This window comes from Aptenodytes forsteri, unplaced genomic scaffold (genome assembly GCF_000699145.1).
Source record: "Aptenodytes forsteri isolate BGI_AS27 unplaced genomic scaffold, ASM69914v1 Scaffold523, whole genome shotgun sequence".
Taxonomy (NCBI): Eukaryota; Metazoa; Chordata; class Aves; order Sphenisciformes; family Spheniscidae; genus Aptenodytes; species Aptenodytes forsteri.
The window spans coordinates 971,911-997,702 of record NW_008794159.1 but is presented as its reverse complement, the minus strand read 5'-3'; the positions used below and the strand labels follow the sequence as shown (position 1 = coordinate 997,702).

The 25,792-nt window shown below is 39.9% G+C and overlaps 1 protein-coding gene across 1 annotated transcript in view; it reads right to left on the bottom strand.

The window, feature by feature from the left end:
• The window catches only part of CPNE4 (copine 4), a 204,419-nt gene that overhangs the window by 44,064 nt on the left and 134,563 nt on the right, over nt 1-25,792 (bottom strand). Inside the window, exons 7-9 of the mRNA XM_009280456.2 lie at nt 15,074-15,172; nt 5,891-5,977; nt 5,227-5,286 (exon numbers count right to left, since the gene is read on the bottom strand). Coding sequence (XP_009278731.1) covers nt 5,227-5,286; nt 5,891-5,977; nt 15,074-15,172 — 246 coding nt within the window. The remainder of the gene's footprint in view (nt 1-5,226; nt 5,287-5,890; nt 5,978-15,073; nt 15,173-25,792) is intronic.

Below are 25,792 nucleotides of genomic sequence, written 5' to 3'. Positions count from 1 at the left end.
CCAATTTCACAGATGATAGAAAGCTTAAAGGTGAGCTGCAGGGTAAAAACAAAGCTTGAACCCTGCACAGATTTTTGTGTTGAAAGGGCTTAGAGAAGATTGTGGGAAGCATTCAACACAAAAGGAAATATTAATGAATCCTCTTAAAATCCATTTCTCCCTTTTAAAATGCTCTTTATACTTCTCGCTGAAGATATACTCTGGCATGCATCTTCCTGTGATATGACTGTCATGGACCAGAAAGCCCTCTTCTGAATTTTTGATGCTGCTTTCTAGAAATTCCTAAAAGGAGCAACAAGAAACCCAGAGGGTCTCATAGAGGGAACAAAGCCATTTATAGCCTTCCTTACGATTTTGTCCAATGACCTCTTCCTCCAAAAAAACCCTTATACCTGGATCTTCAACAGATACAAATGCACAGAGTTCAATTTTCAGTTTTACTGTGCAGTTGGCAAGTAAGGGCCTTGCTGAAGGCTGCAAAAAGAACTCTGAAGTCCCAGCTTGCCTCTGCGAATGTGCAGCTTCCGCAGCTGGAGCCTCTACTTGGCACAGGGAAGACTATTTTACGCAGCTATAAAATGAAAATGAAACATGACATTTTCATTCTCCCTTAAAAAAACAACACAGCCCTCCTGAAACTTATTTTGTGTTGCTAAAAATCACACTGGGTCTACCCAACATGGCTTTTCCCCACCATTTCTGATTTTCCACCTCTAACTCTTGGCTGAAGAAAAATATTTTTCACTGGGCTCTAGTTAGCTTGGAAATCCCTTCATCGCCTTGATCAACTATGAACTCCCCGCACCTCTCCACATTTCAGTCAGGAGATATGAGCTTGATTTGGCTTGCAAATAAAGTAATCTTTCACCTCCACTTCCCTACTCACTGTTCATGCACTGAAGCAGTGAGTCCGTTTTCCACATAGATCTTTTTCTGAAAAGGATAGCTTGATTTAACTTGAATAAATTAATGGGATACCGCTAGTGTTCTCACTTGTATGCATATATGTAACTGAGGAAGAAAGAAACACTAGTGGTTTGTGAAACCTAAGGTAAGTCCATAGATACTTGTATGGATTAGCTTAGTTTTAGGACACTTATTTTTAAAAAATCTTAGCCAAGGTGTGCATATTTTCTTAAAAAGATGTATATTTTCTCTGATATTAATTTAACTTTAGGGTTTTTGTTCTGATTATAGAAAGTGCAAACATTTCACTGTATGATAGCGAAACAGGGCATTCCTGTAAAATTGTTAAAAGCGGGTGTTTTCACCAATAACCCCAAAACAGGCATTAATGAGGCTGGAGCAACACACCTGACAAAACTGGACAAATCTTCCTTTGTGTCTGTTAACCATGGCTAAATGCTTTTTAACTGAAAACAAGAGCACAGTGTAGGAATAAGCAGTGGGTTTAATGAGCTTGGAAAAAAGTCTGTGGCTAGTGTTTGGGAAAGAAAAAAACCCTCCCCAAAACAAGCTTCCTTTTTAGAAATGGTCCTTGTAGTAGAGATCTGCTGATAAGCAAAAAATATCCTAATTTCCTATGATGAAGCCTTTATGAATATTTGTACTCGCATGCACCGTACTTGACTTGATCCAAATCTCTGATTGCTGAGGGGAGGACTTTTAAGAAAGATGTTCGCTGTTACTTGCCACGATTCCAAAATAACAACACAGAGCTCTGCTCTTTTAGCATTACCCGGCAGTACCAAGATCTTGTGCAAATAAGTAGGATAAGGATTTGTAAAACTAACACATCACAGAAGCTAGGCTAATATCACAACTGAGCTAATCTTGTGGGCAGCAAGTAGGAATCTTTCTTACAGTGCATACATTTGGTTTTTATCAGTGTATCTTTAAATGTATCAGTTCCAATGTGCCAGTCATCTTCCCACAGCTAAATGAGAACATAACATAGCAATAACTACACTCCTAGTACTTTTCTTCCTCAGCCTTGTAAAAGGGCGATTTTCATTGCACTGAAAACATCCTACATAGCTTGGACCTCCTGCTAGATCTGTCAGCAATGAATTGGCCTGTCCAATACCATGACCTGCCTAAGAGAGAATCTGTCCAATATATCTTTCTATTACGCTTCCTTTTATGCATGTTACACATCCTTTCTGCTGTATTTCCTAAAGTGATGAAAACGTCTTCTGACTACAGACCCATTTGCACTGCCAACTTCTGAACATTTCTTCTGCGACAGGGAACACTGTCTGATAAGAGATACAGCATTTTGCAATAAGCAGTGCATAAAAGTAGCAAACTGGAATCAGCACTATTGATCTCTGTAGATGAAAGCTTCTTAATAAATGGTTGTAAAGTACAGGAAAAGTTTACTTTTGTTTTTCAGAGACTAACTACAAACTATGTTCCTACAATAGATGTACAAAGTATCCCAAGAACACACAGCATGATGTTACCAAAGCTTTCATTAGTGCCTTAAATTAGCAGGTACATCATACTACAGCTTTTTGTTATCAAATGTATGCTTAGCATCCCAGTTTCCCTCCCTCAGCAAGCGCCCTTTCAAATCACAGTTGTATCGTACTGCCTGTACACAGCATGAACTCAATAGAAATGTCATTAATATTAAAACAACAACAATACATGTACCAGGAGAGTTTCAAACAATTCCAGATCCATTCCAGTTAAAAGAAATGGAAATCTGGGAAGGTGGAAGGAATAGGCCTCCTTTATTTCAGTGGTCCGAATTAACCAGATTAGGACTATGTGAAAAGGAGATTATAAGATGTGTGCAGAAAGCAAGGGAGCATTGAGTATCTCCCCCGTAGGCTGCACCTTTTTGCTTCAGTGCCCACTGGAGAACCTCTGATACGTTTCTGGAAATGGCAACACATCTCACAACCAGTCTGTGCTACCAGCACTGGGCACTGGTGCAACTGAGGTAGGAGGAAGTAAAATATGCAGGCAGCCAGCTTGTGACGATCTTGAAGTAGAACCACCAGGTTATGAATGAACAGGGCTATAGGCACAGAGACATCCACAACAGCTTCCCCTGAGTCCATGTAGGTTGAAAACTGATAGTGATGAGTTTACACAGTTCTTTAGCTGGTGGATTTACCATTGAGGCCAGCAGCAATTCAGGGATCTCTGCAGTTCACAGTATAATGGATCTTTCATTTCCTTTATGTCCTCACTGCCTGTCCTTGCAGATGAGTTTACCTAAACTTCCTATTATCAATGGTTTTGTTTCATTTCAGCAAAATGAAATATTAAAATAGTAAAATATAGTAGAAGCAATACTATCAGTCAGATATATCAAGAAATCCATTTTAACACAGCAGTTTTCAACTTGTGGTTCACAGCCTACTAAATAGGAAATCTGTGAGAAGTAAATAAAAGGGCAGCAACCCGCCATGACCCTTCAGTGTGCTGTGGAAGGACTTGCTCTTCCATTGGAAAACATTTAGGAGGAATCAAAAAAAGTTTGAAAAGTGCAGCTATAACATAATAATGTGTATATCCCTAGACACTTTCTAATGGTTACAACGCTCCTGTGCTTGTGCTAGACTTGTGGGAAATGCATATTAACCAGTCTTCGCTTGTGCTTAAGCACTTGCCCTGGTTAGAAAATATTACTTGAAAATGTTACTGTCTTTCTGCTAATGACCTCATTGAACACATTTGATAATTGAGTTCTTCCAGTCATATTTTTAGGGAGGAAATGTCAGGAAAGAGAAATTAAAGGGGTTTCTAGGGATTGGCGAGTTTCAGATTTGGAGGAGAAATGGGCATTGCAGGTACGTGGGGATAACAGAAAAAGAAGCTGGGTAAGGCGGAGAGGTAATTACACAGGATGCTTTGCTTGAGAGAAGACAACTATAAAGATCTTTGTATACTACAGTAGGTATTTCCTTCAAAACCAGAAACAGGGTCCTCAGTTCTGGGTGTTATCCAATGAATTTGCGAGGTGTACCGGCGAAGTGCATGTTTTACACCTCAAAAAGCTGATTCATACACAAGATGGCAATCCACTACTGTCTAGGGCTGCTGCTGTTGCTGGAACTTTCTGTTGGGACAAAAAAAATCTTTCTTTTTTTGTTAAATCTTTTGGAAAATGAAGGCTTGTCTGGAAAAAGTGAAATGGAACATTTCAGTAGCATCCAATGTCTGATACTTGATACCTGGGAGCAGAAACAGGGCAGGGTGCTACAGGAAAAGAAAAGATCTCCAGAAGGAGAATATTACCCTGGAGCATTAGATCTTATCCTTGTAACTGGCATGAAATTAGAAGTCACATAAACCAGACTGGAACTGAACCATAATCTGCATTCCTATGCTGTGGGAAATACTGATATATTATTTTATTTTGCTTTATTTCCCAGATTCAAAATTAAAAAAAATTAAAAAAAAAGAAAAAAATAGATCAAAACCACAAAGCATTGAATGTTTCTAAAAATGATTATTTGGAAATGCAAAATATTGTATTTCTGTTTATGGAGAGCTCTGCAAATCATTTTATCCCTTGTTCCTTGAACTGCGTAGCTTCTGAATTCTCTCTAAGTTACAACTTTGTCCCCCTGTAGTGCCATCTTACTGCTGTAGTTACGGCCGAGGTACAAACATCAGCATTTGCCCTAGCATTTATGCCAGACTGACAGAGAGAGGCCCCTGGCTGGACTATCTCTCTGCCTGTGACTTTCCGTATGGCACCAGTAGAGGGGAAACAACTTGCTTTAATGGAGGACTCATTCTGGAAATGAAGACTAGCCCATAGGATTGATGAACAGGACACCTAACGCTTAAGTAGCTAAAGGCAGGTGAGATGAAATCCTCCCCCTGTGACACAGTCCCAGCAAGTGAATTTATTTGAAATCCTTGTGAACAAACTGAGGCTCAAAAGCCAAAGGCCAGTCAGTGCTGTCACAGGAGCTGATTCAGTTCTCCAGCTTTTGGGACTGGGTGTAGCTCAGATGGAATTGGTGGGACTACACCAGCTTAGCTTCTCACCCCTGTATGAAGTTGTCTTTACTTTTTGCAACGTGACTGTCATTGCTGCAAAACATAAAAGTAAACCAGTATGTGCAAGAAAAACCTTACTGCATTAGCACAGTTTTCCAGGCTTAATACATTTTGCAAGAAGACCTTAATAATTTACCAAGGAATGACATGTAAGAATAATTTCTCTGTGAAAGTAATGAATCAGTATCTAAGGGGATTCCCTTTCTTTAAAACAAGTTAGAGAACTAAGACACTTACTGTAAACTGTATTTGGCAGCCTCCCATGATATAATCTAAGAAAGAATGCATCTTGTGGATCTGCAGACAAGAAAGCAAGACATTCAAATTAGCTGTGTACTGTTAAAACATCAGAGAACTGCCTGAAAAAAGTAAACTGGAAGGAGGGAAGGGACCAACTGAAAATAAGGTAAAGGAAGAAAGTTTTAAATATAGTTTGAGACAGAAACAAAAATGTAAAAAGAGAAAATATCAAAATTCTAAAACTACAGAAAGGAAAATTCACAACAAAAGTAGAACCAAGCTCTGTTCTTTCTCAGTGGGAAGTCAATGGAAATTTTGCTATTGGTTTAGGAGGAACAAGAGCAATTTTGTAGAAATGATTGAAGGATTAGAAGGGAAACACACAAAAGATCAACTGGCCATCCTGTAGGTGTAAGAGTTTAGTACTGCCTACTCCATTGCACAACAGCAGAGATAGGGCAAGAGAAATGAAAAAGGAGAGTTGGAGGACAGTCAGCTTACTTTTGGGGTTCAAGTCCTTGTCTTTACTTTTTGTAGTGGATCAGTTTCCATTGCTATTCTACAGGCAGTTCCACTTTGCTGTCTACATTTCCAAACACCATTAAAATATATCACTGAGAGCTTAGTAAAGAAACAGCCAAAGAGCAAAACATGTATTTACCTTGCACTGGTTAAGGATAACAATGCCTGAGTTCTTGTAATTCTTCTTCTTTGCTTTGTACTTGGGGTTAATGCATTCCCATTGTACCTGTGAAAAATAGCAGTCACTGCTTGAAGGAAAATTTATGTACAAATTGAATAATTAACAAAAATGGCACTCTCTGGTTTCCACAGTTGACTAACTCCTATCAAATAATGGTGCACACAGAAGAAAAAATGAAAACTGTTAACTATGCAGAGAATGATCTTAATAGAAAAAGGCCCAGGACAAACATCTGTCTTCAAACATATACGTGTAGACACAGCACTGAGAGAGATATCCAGATATGTGTGTTGTCGTCTTCCAGTCTTGTAGGTTCAGGTGTTACATGAGCAAGATTGAGAATCTTCTGAGATCATTTAAGAGGAGAAAAAAAGAGGGAACTTAATACAAATGAAAATACTGGGGGGAGCAACCCGATGTATTGTGTTAACTACAAAACTGCCTACACAGTAACACTGGTGTTTTGTATTAAACTCATGATTGGAGAAATTCTGATCAGAGATCAGCTCATTCTCTCTTGAAATAGAGCAATAGTTTCTCCTTTAAGTCTGATAGTAAAATGAAAAGTTAAGAAAATCACTAAAAAGCGCACAAAGATGTAGTTAACTAATTACTGATATATTTGAAAATTATCCCTAAGAATATATTAAAACCCTTTTTTGAAAATGTTCTGATTAGTTTTATTTACTAACAGTCAATTTTACAGCAAAATAGTCCTATCTTGTTACTGAAATACGTTGTCTTGTTCCCACCATAACATCTCCCGGAGTCTTACTGATTTCCACTTCAAATGTTCTGCCCTCCTCTGGTTTCAGGCAGATTGATAAGGCCAAGCTTTCAGACCCTGACCTCTAGTGACTACATATTATTCATGCCTCTTACTGCAGGACTAAAATATATGTTTGCACATGCAAGTATCTACTGGCATTTGTAAATCCAGATTTGTATAGGTAATGTGTTATTAAATATGGTTAAGAACTTTACTATTTTCTTTCAGGGCGTGGTTTTCAAGCGCTGGGAGAAAACATGTGAGCTGCTAATGTTATGTTGGGTAACATAAAGAATATATCTCCAAAGGGAACCAGGATGGTCTATTATCTAAAAATCACTATTATGACATTTTGAAATGAAACCTATCTGTCTTAAGTGTTACAATACTTTGTCTATAGTGAAGACCTTCATATGGGATCCATCTGAGCAAACTGTTTGGGCATGTAAAATCATTTTTACCTATGAACAGCCCCAGCCATGTCATCGAGCTTCAAACCATTGCCTAACAGCAGTTATTTGGATGTCTCTGAAGTATTTCAAACTTAGAGCTTTTGTCAAATGTCAAAAAAGGGAAGGCAAAACATATGGCTTTGGAGCAATATGAGAGCTTTTCTGCACAAGAGAGGAGGAGTATTTTCATCACTGTGTTACTGGAGACAGGTGACAGAGTGAAGAATGGGAAAAGACAAAAAAATGTTCCAACTGCAGGAAGCAGATCTGCTTGCTCTCCCAGTTAGCCTACAGCTCAATTATTTGTCTTGTGAAATGAATTTTCCAGCTGAGAAGACAGGCAGACACAGGCCCACACATTCAGGGGAAATCCTCCATAAACATTTTTTCTCTACTCAAGAGAAGCAGTCAGGCTTAAGAAATAAAAGCCCTTCTCTCCAAGTAAAGAGAGCGTTCTGTGCCACAACGCCAGAGTGCAATAAGCTCATATTTGGGAAAGCAATCTGACAGCGAGGCAAAAGCACTGCCCACTCGCATCTTGATACGTTGCTGTCTGGCAAAATGGTTTAGCATACAGTTGTCTCCAAACTTATTGGAAGCATTCCTACAGAGAAATTGTGCTGGCTGTATACGATAAAGAAACTGTAATATATCAAACAGAGAGAAAAAATAGGAGTCAGGATTTGTGTTCCTCCCTTTGACACTGAACTACACTGGAGAGACCTCGTTGCTTTCCCCTGAACGTCCAAGGTGCACTTCCTTAATTTTATCATCCTCCAACACGAACACTTTTCAATGTGTATGTTTAAACAAGGCCTGACCTCTATGAACCCTTACACTATGCACACAATTCCTCTCCTTGGGAAAAGGATTATTTAAGCCTGATAAACTTTATGTTCATGTAATTGGCTTCTGGAAGAAGTTTACACTATGTAGGACCAAAGTGGCATAAAACACTACTTCAGGGGACAAAAATCTGTGCCTGTGGCCAGCCTCTCAGCTTCTCTGTGCTAACTGTAAAATGCAACTAGGAGTGTTGACCTACCTTTGCAATGCATTTTGAGATGTATGGATAACAATTCTCAGCAACTATCTAAAGCTCATTAAACTAGTCCATGTGCAAGTCACTAACATGTCATTGGCTGATGTGGATAATAAAGCAAAGGAAAGAACAGACAAGCAAATTCCTAGAAAGTCCAAAAACAGAAAGAAGAACAATTTTGCACCTATTAAATATGTTGGCGTAATAGTATAAAGAAGGGAAGGGAATAGGAGAGGAGGAAGAATTCCTTTCCCAATTCATAGGCTTAAAAAAACAGTAACACTGTTTTACATAAAACTCTCAATCTTCACTTACCCACCAAGACCCAGTCCTGACCTTGGCAATTCCCACAGTTCGAGCTGAAGATGTGACAAGCACCATTTGAAGGAAATTCCCTATTAAGGCCTTGTCATATCTCCAGCTCTTCTAAAGGGAACAGAGTTCAGAATACAGCTCTAAGCAGGTAAGTAATAACAAGAAACAATTTTCAAATATTTTGCTTGCACTGTGAGGCCAAGCTCAATTTTCAGTCTGTTCCTACATTCCCAGTATTGATTTGGTATCTGACATTGTTTTTTATCGATTCATTTTTGTCTCTTCAATTAACTTTTCAGTTGAGAGGAAACTAATGCAAGAGTTTGCAATCTGATACTAATGGTAAACATTGTGAAGTTTGGATTCATCATTCTGAAAGTCACTTAGCATTTCGTCCAAATGCCTGGCAGCTCTGGGCTATGCAAGCTCTTTCCCTGCCAAACAACACAGTGAATCTGAAACAGAAAGCAACCTGGTTTTAACTACCTCCCGTTAATTTAATATAAGTACAGTTGCAAATGTTGGTAATGAACCCCCAGACTATGCTGCTTTGGTGTTTCTTTCACACCCTGAAATTTAAACCACCATGTGGAGAATTTCTGAATGTAAAACTAACTCCATCCAGTTATTCTTCAATGAAAGTCAGCAAACTAATGCTGACACTTGCAAGGTCCTAATCCTCTCCTGGTTGTAATGAGGAGAAACAGATCCCTCAATGGGAGATGTTACTCTCTGCAGTGAAGGATGCTGCCTTCCCAAACATCCTTACCCCTTCTCTTACCAAACCTTCAGAAGAGAAGAGCAAATGGTGTAACCACCCATGCCACACACCAGTAAAGGGAAGTGGAGGTGACTAAGTGTAGGCAACCATTGTAGAACTGAAATTTGAACAGTATGTGGCTACCAATAGCTCAAGCTATTCAGTGAAAGAAATGAACGTGTCAGGAGAGTTTCATGTACACTAAGGCAAGAGAAATCATGATACAGGGCAGTTGCCTTCTCCAGGACACTGTGCTTGCACACCAGGACATCAGGTAGTCCTGTGAGGAAAGGGCTAGAGAGCTATGGCAAAGCTTAGGTTATCATTAACATGTTCTCTTGCCTCCCTTGCAATTCTTTTGTTTCTCTCTTGTTCCTTCATGTACAGCTGCTGCAACAAATTGCATAGTTTGTAAATGACAAAGGAGGCATCACGGTCTAATGGACAGGGCGAAAAAACCCAGTCAATAGCAGGCAGCATTATATCCTGCATTATCCCTTTCTGATGCCTCAAGAAAAGCAAGTCACTTTTAAGCGAACTGCAACTCCTCCTGCCCACAAGGCTATTTTATTCCTGCTATCCCGTCAGGCAAGAGGACAGAATGTTGGCGTTTTTTTTCTCCTTCTGTCCCAGAAAGACATCCACCATGGGAGAAGAGCTGTTTTTAATCACTATCAGAGGTTTGCTCTGGAAACTTGCACGTGGGGAATAAAGTGAAAATCAAAGTGTTTCTTGTTTCCCCAGCCAAGGCCCCCAGCCTCATCCACGCTTCTGAGGTTGCACAACTGGTTGCCTAATGACACGGATGTGGCAGGTGCCTGACATGGCTGCACCCTCCTCTGAGGCCTCTGTTGCCCTCTCTGGGGCCAGCAGCAGCTGCTGATGTTGCAGACAGTCCTGGATGAACCTGCCTGTCTCCTGATAAAACTAGACATGGAATTGTCCACTGGTGTCAATAACCTCCTTGGCCCATTACCAAAGGCTTAAAGGTCTCATCCATGCTCAGTTATTTGAAGAGCTACCTGATGCAAAGGCCCTGAGTTAGGATCATAGTCAGATATCTGGACATCTGGAACCCAGCTCAGATCCCCATCCAGTCTTGTGCGCCTCAGCAGCTCTCCTCACCCCCCTAAAGACACCCCGAACTTGTGGAAATGTCAGTGGAGGTGGTAAGTACAGTAGGATTTCTTCCTCCCCTTTCCCTTTTGTGTTTGTGTGTATACACACGTGTCCATTTTTATGTAATACAGGAACAGATTTTTCCCTTATGTAACTCCCATGCTTCATGGGGATCCAGGTGGTTTATGTTTCTACGACCTTTTTCCCCAAATCCCTCTGGTTTTATTGCCTCCATTTAAAAATAAAAGTGACTTTTTTCTAATTAGTGGAGGATTTCTCCTTTCAACTATGAAAAGCTTTAATAGTCCTTAAATTTTTATCAACCTTTTCTAATCTTGTTTTCAAATGTTTGATAGATTAATATTATAACATCTTATAACCCTGCCACTGTACACACATATTAAAAATATATATTATATATACATTTGGAACAAATCCTAAGCATACAATAAACTCAAAGTATTTACTGGTATTTCACTAAAAAAAAGTAACTAACTGTCAGAAATAGGGATGGACTTGTTCTTACTGTGTTTTCTTGTGTCAAGATTATGGTGAAGGAGTACATGATGAATTTTGGAATGGTGGAAAATGTTAAATAGAAGGTTTAGAAATGCCCGCTTCGGATGTGCACTTGAACAACAGGATGTCTTTGTGCCATTTTTTATTGGTGGTCAGTATGAAAACAGACTAAGTGTCAGACTATAACAGTCTGTGACAACAAGGTAGTTATTATGGAACAGAAACACACAACAAGCTATTATCCTGATTCATGATCAGGAAGTCTTCTTAAACAGCATGAATTAATTTCACCTGTACCACCAACCAAAGAACAACAAACTTTCCCAGAATTCAGTCCTTTCAGTCATTAAGAAGCAACTGTCACCGAAGGAGTCATAATTCAAGACTTGAGAATCTCACCCAGGACCTGCCACATTTAGGAAAGAAATTCATAAACTACTCACGCCATTCCTGATCAAAACAGGTGATCAATCAGTCAGAGAAGGAATCTTCTCTCCTTCCTTCACACACTACCGGTTCAACCACTAGCAAGCTGCCAGCGCTAGATTCACAACATTTATCTAAATGATGCCTGGTCTCAAACACAAATTCCTAAGAAATCTCACAGTGGAGGCAAGCCAGCAAGCCAAATATAAGCTCATCTGATCAGAGGCTGACACTCAAAACTTGCGATAATCAGTGCCCAGCCCAGGGATGGAATTGAAACAGTCTTAGAAGCACAATCACCTCCTTTAAGTAAGTAGGTGACAGATATCCACTCTGACCATCTCAAGTAGTTCTGTAGCAGTTGATAGATTGGCTACAAGAAACTTTTATCTTGTAGCCAAGAGGGGGAGGTTGAAGAATGGGTCAGAATACTCTGTGTTTTCTGGAGGACGAACTATGTACAATTAAAAGGCAACTTCAAGATCCTTGTCAACTCCTCCAGAGATGAGGTGAGCTGATGAAATGGTGAGAAGTACTAGCAGTTCACAGATGACACACAGTTCTTGCTGCTCACCAGCCCAAACTACTATGTTACTCCCACTGCTATTGCTTAATGCTTTTATGACAACTTGTGGAGCTGATACCTATTAATACGGACGTTGCTGATGGGCAGAGAGGGAGAGCCGTGCCATTGGTGTAGCCTCCTTCAACACGGCACAGATTTGCAGCTGGTACTTGAGGAGAGTTCCTGGATGCCCTGTCAACGATAAACGTTCCCTCCTATTCTCTCTGGTTGCCTGGGAGAGTGAAAAACCCTGATTGACAATCGCTAGGTTGTTTTGATTATCTTTTAATTATCTTTTGACAGAACTATAGCAACGTACTGTGGCTGGCCATAAAGTCTTCTGCACGAAAGAAAATATAACCAGAATAAAAAGTTTCACTGCGTCTCCTCAGCAACTCAAACAGGGATGTCAGACCTGAGTTCTGCTCAGTTCTGCTGAGTTCCACAGCATCTGAGATGAAATTCCAGGTTTTGGTCCTCACCTTCAACACTTACTGTTGTGATGCTATGTGAAAGAATGCTTAACACCATGGGCTGAAGGATGTAGCTGGCAGTTTTGTTCCTCTGACTGAAAGGAGTACTGCATGGAAAACAGAACATTTTCTGGTCTGAGGCTATGAAGAAGTCTCTTCTAGGACTATGTCTAACCTACACATCTCCTCACCCACATATAATTACATTTCTCTGATGTGGCCTTCTTTATTAGAAATACCTAGCAACACATACACTTGAAGGCAAAACACCTTCCTTCTCCTCTGCCATTCCCTCAAGGTTTACTAAACCTCCTTTATTCAAAGTAAACACTCCATTGCAGTGCTAATCACACTACTTAATGCTGCACAAAGGATGTTGAGATAAACTATGCACTAAGATGTATTTATGGGGTCTGCAGCTAATGCCATATATTGCCTTTAGCAGCAATAATTATTTCTGAAGAATAGAGAAAAAGGCGAGAGGATGAGGAAGGGAGGGACAGAGAGCGAGAGAAAGAGAGAAAGGGAAAGGGAAATTGCTCTCTGGCTCCAGCCAAGTGACAAGTGACATGGTCTCCCACACAAGTGACCTCTTCTGTACAACATGTGATCACAATACTTTTTCCATAATAACTATACTGTTTTCACCAGGATCTGCTCAAACTCCCTACTGCTTGTTCTTGCCTATCATGCTATTAGTGCTCACTGAAGCCTGCTTTCATCAGGTGCAAGAGCCATCTAGCATGTGCATGTATATTTTTTCGGCAATATTTATTAGCCACTTAAATGACTATTACCTACTATCTTATCCACTAAATCTTGTTTTCCTGTAGAACAGACTACAAAACAAGGATTAGAAAAGAGGAGGGGGGAGGAGGACTGATTCTCACATTGGTGGCAATTGTGTCCCATGAGAACTGGTTATAACAACAGCATCGGGTTTTGCAGGTGCAAGCCCACAGAATAACTGCACAGTAACAACAGAATGAGAGCAACAAGGAAGAAATAATGCCACGCCTTAGGCGTGTGGAAGAGAAAAGTTGCACTTTTGCAGTGAAAAGCAGATTGCAATGTTACAGGTGAAAGGCAGCCTGCCGAATGGCAAATGGCAGGTCCTTAGCAAGACAAAGGTTCAGGCACTTAAAGCATCATGCAACATTAAAACATTCCTGGACAGCACTCTGATACTGCAGTGTCAACCTAGAACAAGAATTGACAAATGGCTGTACTAACTTCTTATGCCTCTGAAAGAGTAACCACCCTTTACACTGAGGACGAAAAGAGCACACTGTTTCTCCATCATAATAAAGAATATATAGTTTATCCTTCACAGCCATTCCTTGCACTCTGGACTGCAAGTCTCTTGTCTTGGCCAACAAGCTGTCTGTTTGGGAAGGACTTTGTGATGCTCTTTGAAGACATTTACACTGGAAATACACACCCTTTACCACTCTCACACAGTCCCTTTCCCAGCCACAGGTATTTGTATACAAAATTGGAGTGCTGTCACATCACTGGCCGTGTTAATGTTATTCACTCTGGAATCTGTTTACCTCTTTAGGTAGGTTTTATTTCCACTCAAATTCAGTTTGGTTTAAGTTTTGATCCTCTGACTTAATTTGAGAGAACAAAACAGGGTTTCATTTACACTCAGGTTCTCTTCAGAAATTATTTATAATGGGTTAATATATGACTGATATGTATCAACAGTATTTTACACCCATGAGCAACATTTGCTAAACTCTAGGTTGTTCTAACAACATCAATAGAAAATATCTAGAAAAATCATAAAAACTTCTTGACCTATGGAATAGCCTGACTGCTTACCATTTATTAAACACTTTTTGACACTTTGTTAGCTTTCTATTAACACATTATAAACAACCTTAATATAAAGCCCAAATAAAGCTGATTAGGCATTTGTGTTTGGTTTTGAGATCACCATGAAGCAGTGAATACAAATTATCAGCACATTAGAAAGTCAACATTTTTAACTCCTCCTCAGAGAATTTATCAAAACTAACAAGTTTTGTAACTTATAAGTAAGTAAGTATAGGAAATGACAATTTCTGGAATTAGATATGCCAAATCATTTATAATATTCAATAATTACCATCAACTTCAATTTGAAAAGAGCAGGCTGACATAAAGAAGTTAAATTATTAATAAGCTAACAATTTCATTTTCCCTAGGACTGTAATTCATGAGATGTTTAGGAAACTGATTAGTTTCATCATGATGGGTTCAAGTTAGAGCTGGCAGCAATGAACGCAGCACATGAAAAATGGAGAAAGATGGAGAATGACCCTCACCCAATAAAGGCCTTCAGGCCAGTAGGGAAATGCTTTGAGTACCCAGACTGGGCATCTGCTTTGCCATAACAGCACAGCACCTCATAGAAACCATGTGCTTGGGCTCAAAGGAAATAAATCTTAGAAGAAAGAAATGCCTGTAGAATGTGAACTAGAAAAAGACCCTAAGTATTTCAGGCATGTAAGTATGGGAAGGGCCAGGAAAGGTTGCTTTTTGCATTTTCAGATTATCATGTCCAGATAACAGTAAAACCTATGGGAGAGAGCAACACAGCAACTAACTTCTGAGAGATGATGAGGCAATGTCACTTGCTTTATTACAGGATTGTCTGAGGAACATTGCTCTACAAAGCTTACATATTGAGATTGCTTGGGTGGTTTCCACTTACCTGTCTTCCTTCCATAGCTCCTCGCATTTCCTTGAAAGTCGAGCTAAATTCTCCAATGAAGTCATGCTTTCCGTTGGAATCCCAGTCCCAAACTATGCACTGGGGAGGCAAAGGGGAAAAGAACAAAAAAGCACATTTTTCTTCAGATAGAAAACAGCTTTTATTGAAAAATACTACAGGAGAAATTATGATATGCATTGGGTGGAGTGTTTTATCTAGAAGGAAATCACAAGACATATTAAAAACATATTCTTGTCCAGATCAAAATGAAATGACAAGTGGAATCTCAACACAGGTTGCTACTGCCAGTTGTGTGTTATGGAGCTGGCTGATGAAAGCAAGTTCATGTATTTTAGAAAGAAAGGATTCCTTGACTCCATCTTATTGCTAGGTGTAAAAATACAGGATTATATGTATTTGCATGTTCATGGTCAAATGGTGTCCTGAATTAAGAGTAACTTACCTCATTGAAATGCTTTACAAATATAAATTAATATTCAAAACACTAGTTGCCGTGGGCAAACATTACCATTCTCATTTTTACAATCAGTGAAGGTGAGACAATAGTCACTGAGAACATTTTCTGAAATGGCTTTAAATTTATACACGTCGGTGTTTGGTGCCCGTACCTTGGCTGTTTTCCAGTGTTGCTCAACAGTGACTATTCAAACCAAACCTCACTCATAGTCATTCCTAAATTCATGCATAAACATGAATATCTCAGTGAGTTTGAGCTGTGAGAATTTTATTTTACAGACATTGCTAAATACAATTCAGCTAGCCAAGACAAAAGCACATAGCAATAACTACATGCTTTGCTAAATATTAATTTTAAAACTGGCCCAAAGACAACAAAGGGGTTCAGAACTTTAAAGAACAAAATCCCAAATTCAGCCTCATGGTCTCCCTAGGTAAAGCTCGCATACATTGACAGAATCAGGAGGCCTTTACTGAAAATGTCCTGCTACAAAATATCTCTTTTTCTTATTTTTTTTAAAGCAGACATGCCTCAAAGCCATCTGTACTGTCACATAAGGAGTGCACTGACATTTGGCTATAAGATGGCTTTGACTCCCTCCTGAGGGCCAGGGTCTTCTAGGTCTGTGCATGGGTGTGGAGTGAGGATTGGACTGGTGGAAGTAGTAGAGTTGCTCCCTGCTGAGAAAGGCAGGAATGAAACATAACTGGGGGTGGTGGAGCAGCAATAGTGGGGTACCAGGCTTAACAACAGTAGGTTTTATCAGGCCACTTTGTCTCAACAAGGCTCAGTGCTTTTAACCCAGCACTGGTGGTCAGACAACACAAGAGGAAGAGCGAGGTTTGGTCCTCAGAGAGTCCTCAAGCCATTTGCTTGGTCCAAAGGGGCACTTTGAGTTCACCCAGAAGGGAACTGAAATCACTGGACCTCAACTGGATCTTGAGTGTTAAATATTTCCAGAAAAGCATTTTATTGAAACAGACTTCCATGTCCACCAGCTATGCTTTCTAACCAGCCTGAATAATCCAGTCAAAGCTGGTATGTGAGCACGGCGGCCAATTCCTTTTCACTGGAACACCAAACCAGTGGTTTGTAAATTCACTTTGAGGATAGGGGGAAAGACTCTATAGAAAGCTTGAGATATAGGCAAAATGACTGAATTCTTTAAGTGAGAGCAAACGGACAAAAGAAGTTTCAGGAGAAAGACTATCTAAAACAACTTAACTCAGTATAGGCGGGGTTTCTCACAAAGTCAGCCTTCATGGGTGTCCATCACCTCCCATCCTCCTACCACAGCCATAAGTTAATAAATAGCCTCTTCCACACAAATGTTTGTCCATGTGAGGTCCGCTGACTTGAAGTCAGTTACCTGACTTTATTATGCTGTTAAGTGCCCAGGCACCTTATTTGCCTTTGTAGAAGCAACACAGGTGGTGATTTCACTAAATTCATACTCAGGACTCCTCCAGGCAGCACACCACCACCCATGTTATCATTTAGGTTCCTTTTTTTTTATAATGACTCTAGCTTTCTTTTGAACTTTCAGCACTGTTCCACTTAGCCCCAGGAAGAGATTTGGTTCAATGCAAGGGGAATTTCTTTGATCCATACAGAAGATGTGCAGTAGAGGTACAAAGGACTGCCCACAGGGAAAGAGTACAAGCATACCTCTTATTGCTACAGACGTTAATCAGTTGAAACAGTTCACTGGTCAGGCAGAGACCTGGTTCTTGAGCCCTCTGTTACTTTTCCATCCTACCACCTGCAATTTTGCTTACTTTTTTTATGCAGGGATCCCAGACGAAAGGAAAATCTCCAGATCAAAAAGTGAAAATATTTTGCTCTAAGACTTGGAGATCCTTTTTAGCAGCTTTGACATTGCGCGTGTGTGTGTGTGTGTGTGTGGAGAGTAGAGGGAAAGGGGTGGGGTTCCTGTGTGTGTTTGTTTATAGGCTAAATTTTATACAACAGTAATCAAATAAGAGTGTGTTTCTGGTTCTGATAGTGGTGATGTTGCCTGGAACAAAACTAGACACAGTATTTTCATCACTAACAGCCCTGGATTTCTTTTTATGATGAAATCTTCACTAAAAATCACTCTATGCTTATTATCAACTGCAATTTTTAGATGAGCTGGTAACAAAAAAAATCCAAGAAAAAATAATTTAATTTACTAAAAAACCCTGAAATCGTTTTTGTTTCATAGAGCTTGAAACAGCTTCATTTTCTTTTTCTGTGAAATTTCTTGTCAATATAAATTAGTCAATTTTTATTGAAATTACTTTCTAAATATTTCATGAAAAAATGGATTTCACAGATGAAGCATGACTTAAAATGATAGTTTTTCTGTAATGATTGTGAAAATTATTTAAGATTCTAAAAGTAACACTAAGTAAAAAGATTTGTCAAAATGTCATAGCAAAATTGATATAAATGTGCAAAAAGTATAGTTTCAGTAATGCTGCCAACTTTTCAAAAAATGTTTTTGAAAAAATGGCTATTTCACAAAGAAAAAAACGAACCCTTATTGTGAAATTTTCCAACCAGATTTACTTTTCAGGTTCTGTCTTTGAACTCTATTGGAGCATAAATACAAGAACAGACCCAAGGTTATCAGAGACCTCCAGGAAAAGGTACTTTGAAAAATTTCTGTTAGGATGCTAACTTTTATGAAGAGGGAAAAGCTCTGAGTGCTGATTTGTGGTTAGAATTTTAACTGGAGATGAGCAAAGTTAAATTACAATTAAAATGTCCACCCAACAGGCATCCAACTGCTTGTTTCTTTCATGTTAGAGGTTTTCTAACTTTAGCTTTCAGAAAGCCAGATGGTACTTTAATCTTCATATTGGTTTCATGGGAAAGACAAACAATTACAGTATTATCTCAGTGCCATTTGCACAATTAGAGCTAAGGGAGAAAGGGGGGTCCTGCAAGTACATCCACTATGATTTCTTTTTTTTTTTCAGAGTTTCACATCTGGCCATAGAAATTAATTGTTACTCTCTGAAAAACATGTTGTACACAGTAATGATTCTGCATTTCAGCTGTATGTGAAAAGTATTTCTGAAACACATAAATACTGGGGTCCAGAAGTTTTTATAAAAACCCACTCAGACAGATAAAATAAGCATGGAAGGACCTTTGCAAATAATCCAGAATCAGGTAAAGACCAGAGGTGATAATCAAAGGACTATTTCCCTACGAAATACTTTAAAGTTGGTTTTTGTTTAAGAAGGCCCTATGTGCTTTTCAAATCAAATCCTCCATAAATCATCCTTCATCTTTAGGCAAACCTTAATGTCTTCTTTGGGTCTTAATGTACTCTTACAGGTTCATTAAGCAGGTGATTAACAGTATACCTACACTCGACTCTGCGGTCGACACACCAGAGGGACAGGATGCCATCCAGGGGGACCTGGACAAGCTCGAGAAGTGGGCCCGTGTGAACCTCATGAGGTTCAACAAGGCCAAGTGCAAGGTCCTGCACCTGGGTCAGGGCAACCCCCAGTATCAATACAGGCTGGGGGATGAAGGGATTGAGAGCAGCCCTGCTGAGAAGGACTTGGGGGTACTGGTGGGTGAAAAGCTGGACATGAGCCAGCAATGTGCGCTCGCAGCCCAGAGGGCCAACCGTATCCTGGGCTGCATCAAAAGAAGCGTGGCCAGCAGGTCGAGGGAGGCGATTCTGCCCCTCTACTCTGCTCTGGTGAGACCCCACCTGGAGTACTGCGTCCAGCTCTGGAGCCCTCAGCAGAAGAAAGACACGGACCTGTTGGAGCGGGTCCAGAAGAGGGCCACGAAAATGATCAGGGGGATGGAACACCTCTCCTATGAAGAAAGGCTGAGAGACTTGGGGTTGTTCAGCCTAGAGAAGAGAAGGCTTCGGGGAGACCTTATTGCCGCCTATCAGTACTTAAAGGGGGCTTATAAAAAAGATGGCGGCAAACTTTTTAGCAGGGCCTGTTGCGACAGGACAAGGGGGAATGGCTTTAAACTAAAGGGGGGGTAGATTTAGACTAGATAGAAGGAAGAAATTTTTTGTGCTGAGGGTGGTGAAACACTGGCACAGGTTGCCCCGAGAGGTGGTGGATGCCCCATCCCTGGAAACATTCAAGGTCAGGTTGGACGGGGCTCTGAGCAACCTGATCTAGTGGAAGATGTCCCTGCCCACAGCAGGGGGGCTGGACTAGATGACCTTTAGAGGTCTCTTCCAACCCAAACTATTCTATGATTCTATTAAAAGTCTCGTTAATTTAAGGAGGTTTTCCATACGCTTAATTTTAAACACTGGTAAATCAGTGTTCAAATAACTGGTGAAAGAATTCAGTCTCCTACCTATTGGTTACAAGCTCAAATGCAGGGAATAAAAACTTCTGTCTAATGCTGCACGGTGATGGAGTAGCACTGACTGGGATGATGGAGAACATCTTTCACCCCTGCATGGTCCTTCCTCCCTCCCCAAAATACCTGCTGACTGCAGGGAGAGGGAACGCTGCTTCAGGCCCTCTCAAGAAAAGGCGCTATGCCTGATAGAGCTAACCAGTAGACTCAGTTAAGAGGACATCAGAGGATCACTTCTGGGTATCCACATCTTCATTCCTTCAGCTTTTCTTGTAAATGCCACAAGATGAAAGATTTCCTTTCAGGCTGAAACTGAACTTTTCACTGGAGAAAGGAGGGAGAAAGGTCCATTTTAAAAAGAAAAAGCTATCTCAGGTGGATGCAGATGGAAATTTTCCCTGGTTTTATTTCTGTGCAGCTTTTTCACCAAGCGTAGATTTTGACAATACTCTTACTACAAAGAGAACTTCTGAGCAGCATGCAAGAAAAATTGCATTGGCACTGGAGCTACAATAGCACAGGCTTCTCGAGCTGAATTTCCTGATGCTTCCCAGAAGATGACAGCTAGATTAATCTTGCTACCTCTGTGTGAGCAAAAAAACTCACTTGCACAATTTCTGATTTTAATTATATTTCACAAAAATATAATCTGGACCATCCTCCAGCCCCAGCCAGAACTGATGTTCTGTGATGTGATGATGCCTAGATAAGAAATAAACCAATTTCTCTATCCAGTGTCTCCCACGGAGTGAGGCAGTTTTCCTGTTTCATAATTCAACAGCAAAAATGAATTCCTACCTCAGATCCAGATCATATGATCCAAACTCAAGCATTATTTTTTTAAAGTTTAATTTCTGTGATCTGACTTGAGACAAGAAAGTGGTGTTCCAAGTCTCAATATGAGTCAGACTATGTTTTCACTAAGCAAAATTCTTGTACAGTTGTCAAAAAATAATTCTTCCCATGCTCACCATCCTATCTAGCTTTAACCGCAAGAAGAACTAAGCAAGAGAAAAGACTGACTACTGTAAGTATGTGTTTGTGTGAGGGTGTCTGTAGGTACTGAGATTATTTTCCCTATATACCTTTGGGGAAATGCTTCAAGTGATTTGTGCCCATTATGTTGTCATGGTGAGAGAACTATTATATACAGCACCTTTGGGCAGGGGTAATGGAGAGACTTGTAACTTAACCTTGCAATTTATGAACCAGCCCAAAACATGCTACGAAGGTTAGTTTTTGAAAGACTGGCAGTGAGTCTCATGACTAAATCCTACCTGGAGGCAGCTGACAGCCAGACCATGGAAATGTGCTTCTTGAAAATAATCCATTTAAGTTTTCCTCAGCTGGCCAGACACTGCAGATTATAGCATGCCACAAAGCCAGCAAAACCTAGAAAATTCACAGTCTTGCCAGGCTGAGTTTCTCCAGCTCTGTGTATGCTCAAAGTCCAATTATGAAATGTTAGTATGGCTTGTGCTGGTACTACCTTGCCACCTAGTTGAGAGGTAGTGTTGGACAGCCCTCCTGACAACATAAGAGCTTACTTAACTTAAAACACTTCACTAACTTGCGACCAAAAGGTACCGGCTTGGGTGGGAGAGAAGACCAAATCCTTGATCCACTGTACAGCTGCTCTATGCTAGCAGAAGAGCAAAACAGCCAGAAAGGAAGCAGCCTCGAGCAGCCAGAGTAGTCTCTTGAGTAGGAGGCTCCCTGCTCTGATCTGGCTCTGATGCAGGTGAGATCCTAGTTCACATATTGCATTAGAAAGGAGATTTCTCTGTGTGTTGTTACTTCAGTATCTACCCCCTGACACTCAATAAGGAGTGGAAGGGATACCTTTGAAGGAAGAGAATTATCTTTGTCCATTAATTGCCTGTAGTCCCTAGCTAGGTGTTGGGGGAACAGCACTGAACAAGAGTGGTTTAAATTCTGAACAGAAACTGTCTCAGATGGCTTTTCTTTGCATTTCTTTGAAACAAGGTATCTTGTGGCTAGGCAAGAAGGACAATGCTCATTTTTGGACTTGAATGTAATAAATTACAGCCCAGTCAGTTATAAAGTTCTTACCATTCAACTCTCAACTAAAATAACACCACAATAATGTTTAGGTAGAATTTATATGACACTTACTATCTCTCAAAGAAATAAAGTCTTGAGGCAAATATCAAGTGACCTGCTCTACTTCTAGAATCACTCTGAGCTGCAGGTGGTATGAGGTGGCAAAAGGCTACAAAGAGAAACTCTTCTTTGGTTCATTCTCTAGGATCAGTGACAACATTAAAAAAAAAAAAGACTCAGAAAAGCAAAACAGAGAAGGTGAAAAAAAATCTCAGAAGAAAATTTACTTGATCATCAAAGTGATTTTTCTGGAACAGTCTGTCTCTCATCAGGGTTATTATTACTTGATAATGAAGTAAACCTCCTACTGTACCTCCCTGAAGTATATGTACCCCACTTGGAATACTTCAAAGCAGGTCTTTTTATAGGAAGGCCTTTATCCACTAACTACCCATTCTCCCCACTTGGGTATGAGAAAAGCTATGCAAAACTTTCAGTACAAAAGGTGAAACACTTCAAGTTATCCTGTTTCTGTAGTCATGATGTTCCAAGGCCAAATTCTACATTATACACATCACAACCCTGGGTTACCTGCTGGAGAATAACTGTACAGAAATTTGGTCTTTACTGCTGTATATGAAATTCTTCACCAAGCTGGTCATCACAGTTGTCTATTTTCACTAATTGTGCTTCTCCAAAAAATTAAAATAAACTTTTTATAGGTCATTTCAGATTTCCTCTGAAGTTGGGTTCCAGTGAGAATAGTGAACCAGCTGAAATGAACCAATGCTTCTTGCAAGCCTCTCACTGGCTGAAGTAAGGCCTTCTTCAGTGCACTGTAGATAAAATATTTGAACTTCTTCCTCTCAGAAAGATTAACTCAATTCTTCAAACTAAATTACTTAAAAACCCCTAGACTAATGGGGGAAAAAGAGCTCATACCCTACACTATTAGGCTATATGCAGCCTCTGTGAAGCCAACCTAGAAGCAACTTTCAAAGATTTCTTCTTGACTACAGATCCTCATTCTTTTTGAAAACAACATCTTCTGTTCTGCTGAATTTGAATGGACTAATACTCATCAGTCCACCAGCACAGCTGAGTTTGCTTTCATAAGCATTAGGTGAAATCCTGGCTCCATTGCAGGCAATGAGACTTTTCCTATTAACTTCAACAAATGCCAGGATTTCATCCATACCTTTGTGCCTCCTGTACATAGATGGTGGTAATTGATTATGTGGTGGTAACTGATATGTTAAAAGTTGACAGGGTTGTATTGGATTCACATCCTTTGCCTACTGAAGGAGACTTGAGACAGACACTCGTTGATAGCTTCCTCTTGGTTAATGGTAAGTGATTCAGCATTCCCTTCGACATGATGCAGTAAGTATAGCACCCAAGACACAGTCAAAACACAAAGAAAAATAATCTTCCTGTGGATCTAAACACATGGGAAGTTTGGTTTTAAAATTATCTGCTTGGGAGAGAACAGTGAAGGGAAAGAGAATTCTTATTTTTCTACCAAAAGTGGCAGGTCCTCTGATTCAAGATCAGAGTGAGTGAGTCGTATTTTATTGACGGCTGTGATATGACACCAGCCTGAGCCTATTTCACTTCTTGCCAAATGAAAACAAGGACCCTTTACAGAACCATCATCACCAAGCCAGTCTCTCTACACCACCACTGGAGATTTGAGCACATCGGCAGTGGCTCAGCACTGACAGGAAGCCTCACAGTTGGATGTTGCCTCTTCTTGACAGCTCACAGCATGTAAGAACCATCAGGGTCATTTAAAAACCAATTACTTAAATCCATAGCTTGTTGATTACCCTTATTTGTATTACAAGGGTGCCTAGGAGCCTCAAACATAGATCTTTCACCCTGTTCAGTGCTGACAAATGAACACCAGAGATACTCCTCTGAAACAGAGAAATATGCTATAATAAGTTACATCATTTGAGGGTCAACTTATAACTGGATTTTCAATGACTGTAGGTTTTGATGGTGACAACACAAATAAGCTTCTACTTTGCAGTCACAGTTAGGTTTATGCAACAAAATCCTCAGTATATATACAAGAAACTGTGCAGTTACTTATCAGGTTCAGCATGGACGTGAATGCACACTTTCATTTGTGCACTGGCCTAAAATAGAGGTCTGTGTAGTTGTAATGCATGCTTATAAATTTATTAGAAACTACGCTTTATTTATGTTAAGGGCAAAGAACTCCATGTTAATTACAACATTTCTTTTTTTGTATTTCCTCATCCAAAACACCCCTAGCAACTTAATACGCAACACAGAAATGGGACAATTTTTCAGCATCCTGCTTGTGTTCATAAAGACTTAGTTGTCCAACAAATGAGAGAGCAGGCTGGAGCATTTTTAAAACAAATATAAAATGGTGACTTTCCATGTCAATCAATGAGATTCTAGGTTTTGAGCCTATGTCTTCGGCCTAATAGTTCATAACATAATGTGCAACTTTTTTCACATATGATATGATAAACACAAACCCAATAGCAAAACATAGTAACAGCAAAAACTTCTGCAAACACTACCCTAAGGTTCCTGTTGTGAGATTATCAATACGTCTCAGGTACTTTTCTCCATGAGTATCCCTCCTTCTAGTTTACAGTCTGTTCTGTCCCTATGCAAAAGAATCTGTTTTCCAAAACTTTTGAGAGAGGTGATAAACTAGTGTACTGACCCAGTAGTGCCTCCTCTCGTTACTAACATGTGTCTGAGATTTCTGCTATCTTACTAACTAACAATTCCCTGCGTGCCAAAAAAAGGCATTGCTCATTGGCAGGCCTCTCCCGTGTACCTATTGGAGAAGCTGCAGGCACAGCAGTGAAATTTATCAGAATTCATGGGTGCGTACCAAAAAGCTCTCAGACAGAACAAGACTCTATCCTGTTCCCACTGTCTACTCTCAGTTCCTAAAAAAAGCTCAAGTTAGCTTTATCTTGCACTCGAAAGTCAGCAGATAAAAATCAACCATTGCCTTGTATCTCGAGCAGGAAAGGAAGATGATGATACTTGGCAGAAAGAGTACAAAATGGTCTTCCCCACCAAAACAGCATGAATCTGTTCCCAAACACCACTTGTAATAATAATGAGTGTTTATACAAAGTGACTGATTACACTGTTCTTTCTGTTGTCAATCAGTGGGGGAGTTAATTACACATCTCTTGGATATCATTCCAAAAGAATGACCTGGCAAACAGCATTGGGTTTAATGGCCCTGAACTGGTCACTCTATTCAGTGGACAGCATAAACATCAGTGGAGGTGGATCTTCCCAATTATGGGTAATTTATAAAACTAAGACTGGCAGAGGTTTCAAACATGGAAAGGTTTTAGTATAAAGTGGACAATAAATCAATTAAGAAATGTGAAGCAATTCTAAATGTTTATTAAAACAGTATTCTAAACCATGTTTCCTATGGAAAATGAAAAGATGAAATATTTAGATTTCTAGATTAAGTAGAGACACAGCACATAGGCCACTATAACTGAAATGGCTAAAGTAACATAAGAGGTCAAGGTTAAAGGTTAACCCTAAGCTTAATTTAAGGGTAAAGGTCTGAGAATAAAGGTCACAGTTCCTTATCTCATATTCACATATTGGATTTTTTAAATCCATCCTTGTGAAACTTCTACTGAATGTTTTGCACTTTTTATAGCAGTCATCACTGGATGTAAATGGTCTCATTTCTGGGGTTTTTTTTGTTCTTCTGAGCTTCAGTTAGTGCCTTCACACAGACACACCGTTGCTTCAGGGTGAACCCTCCATGTATCTCCTCTTGATTAGTGCACAGATTACGTACTTAA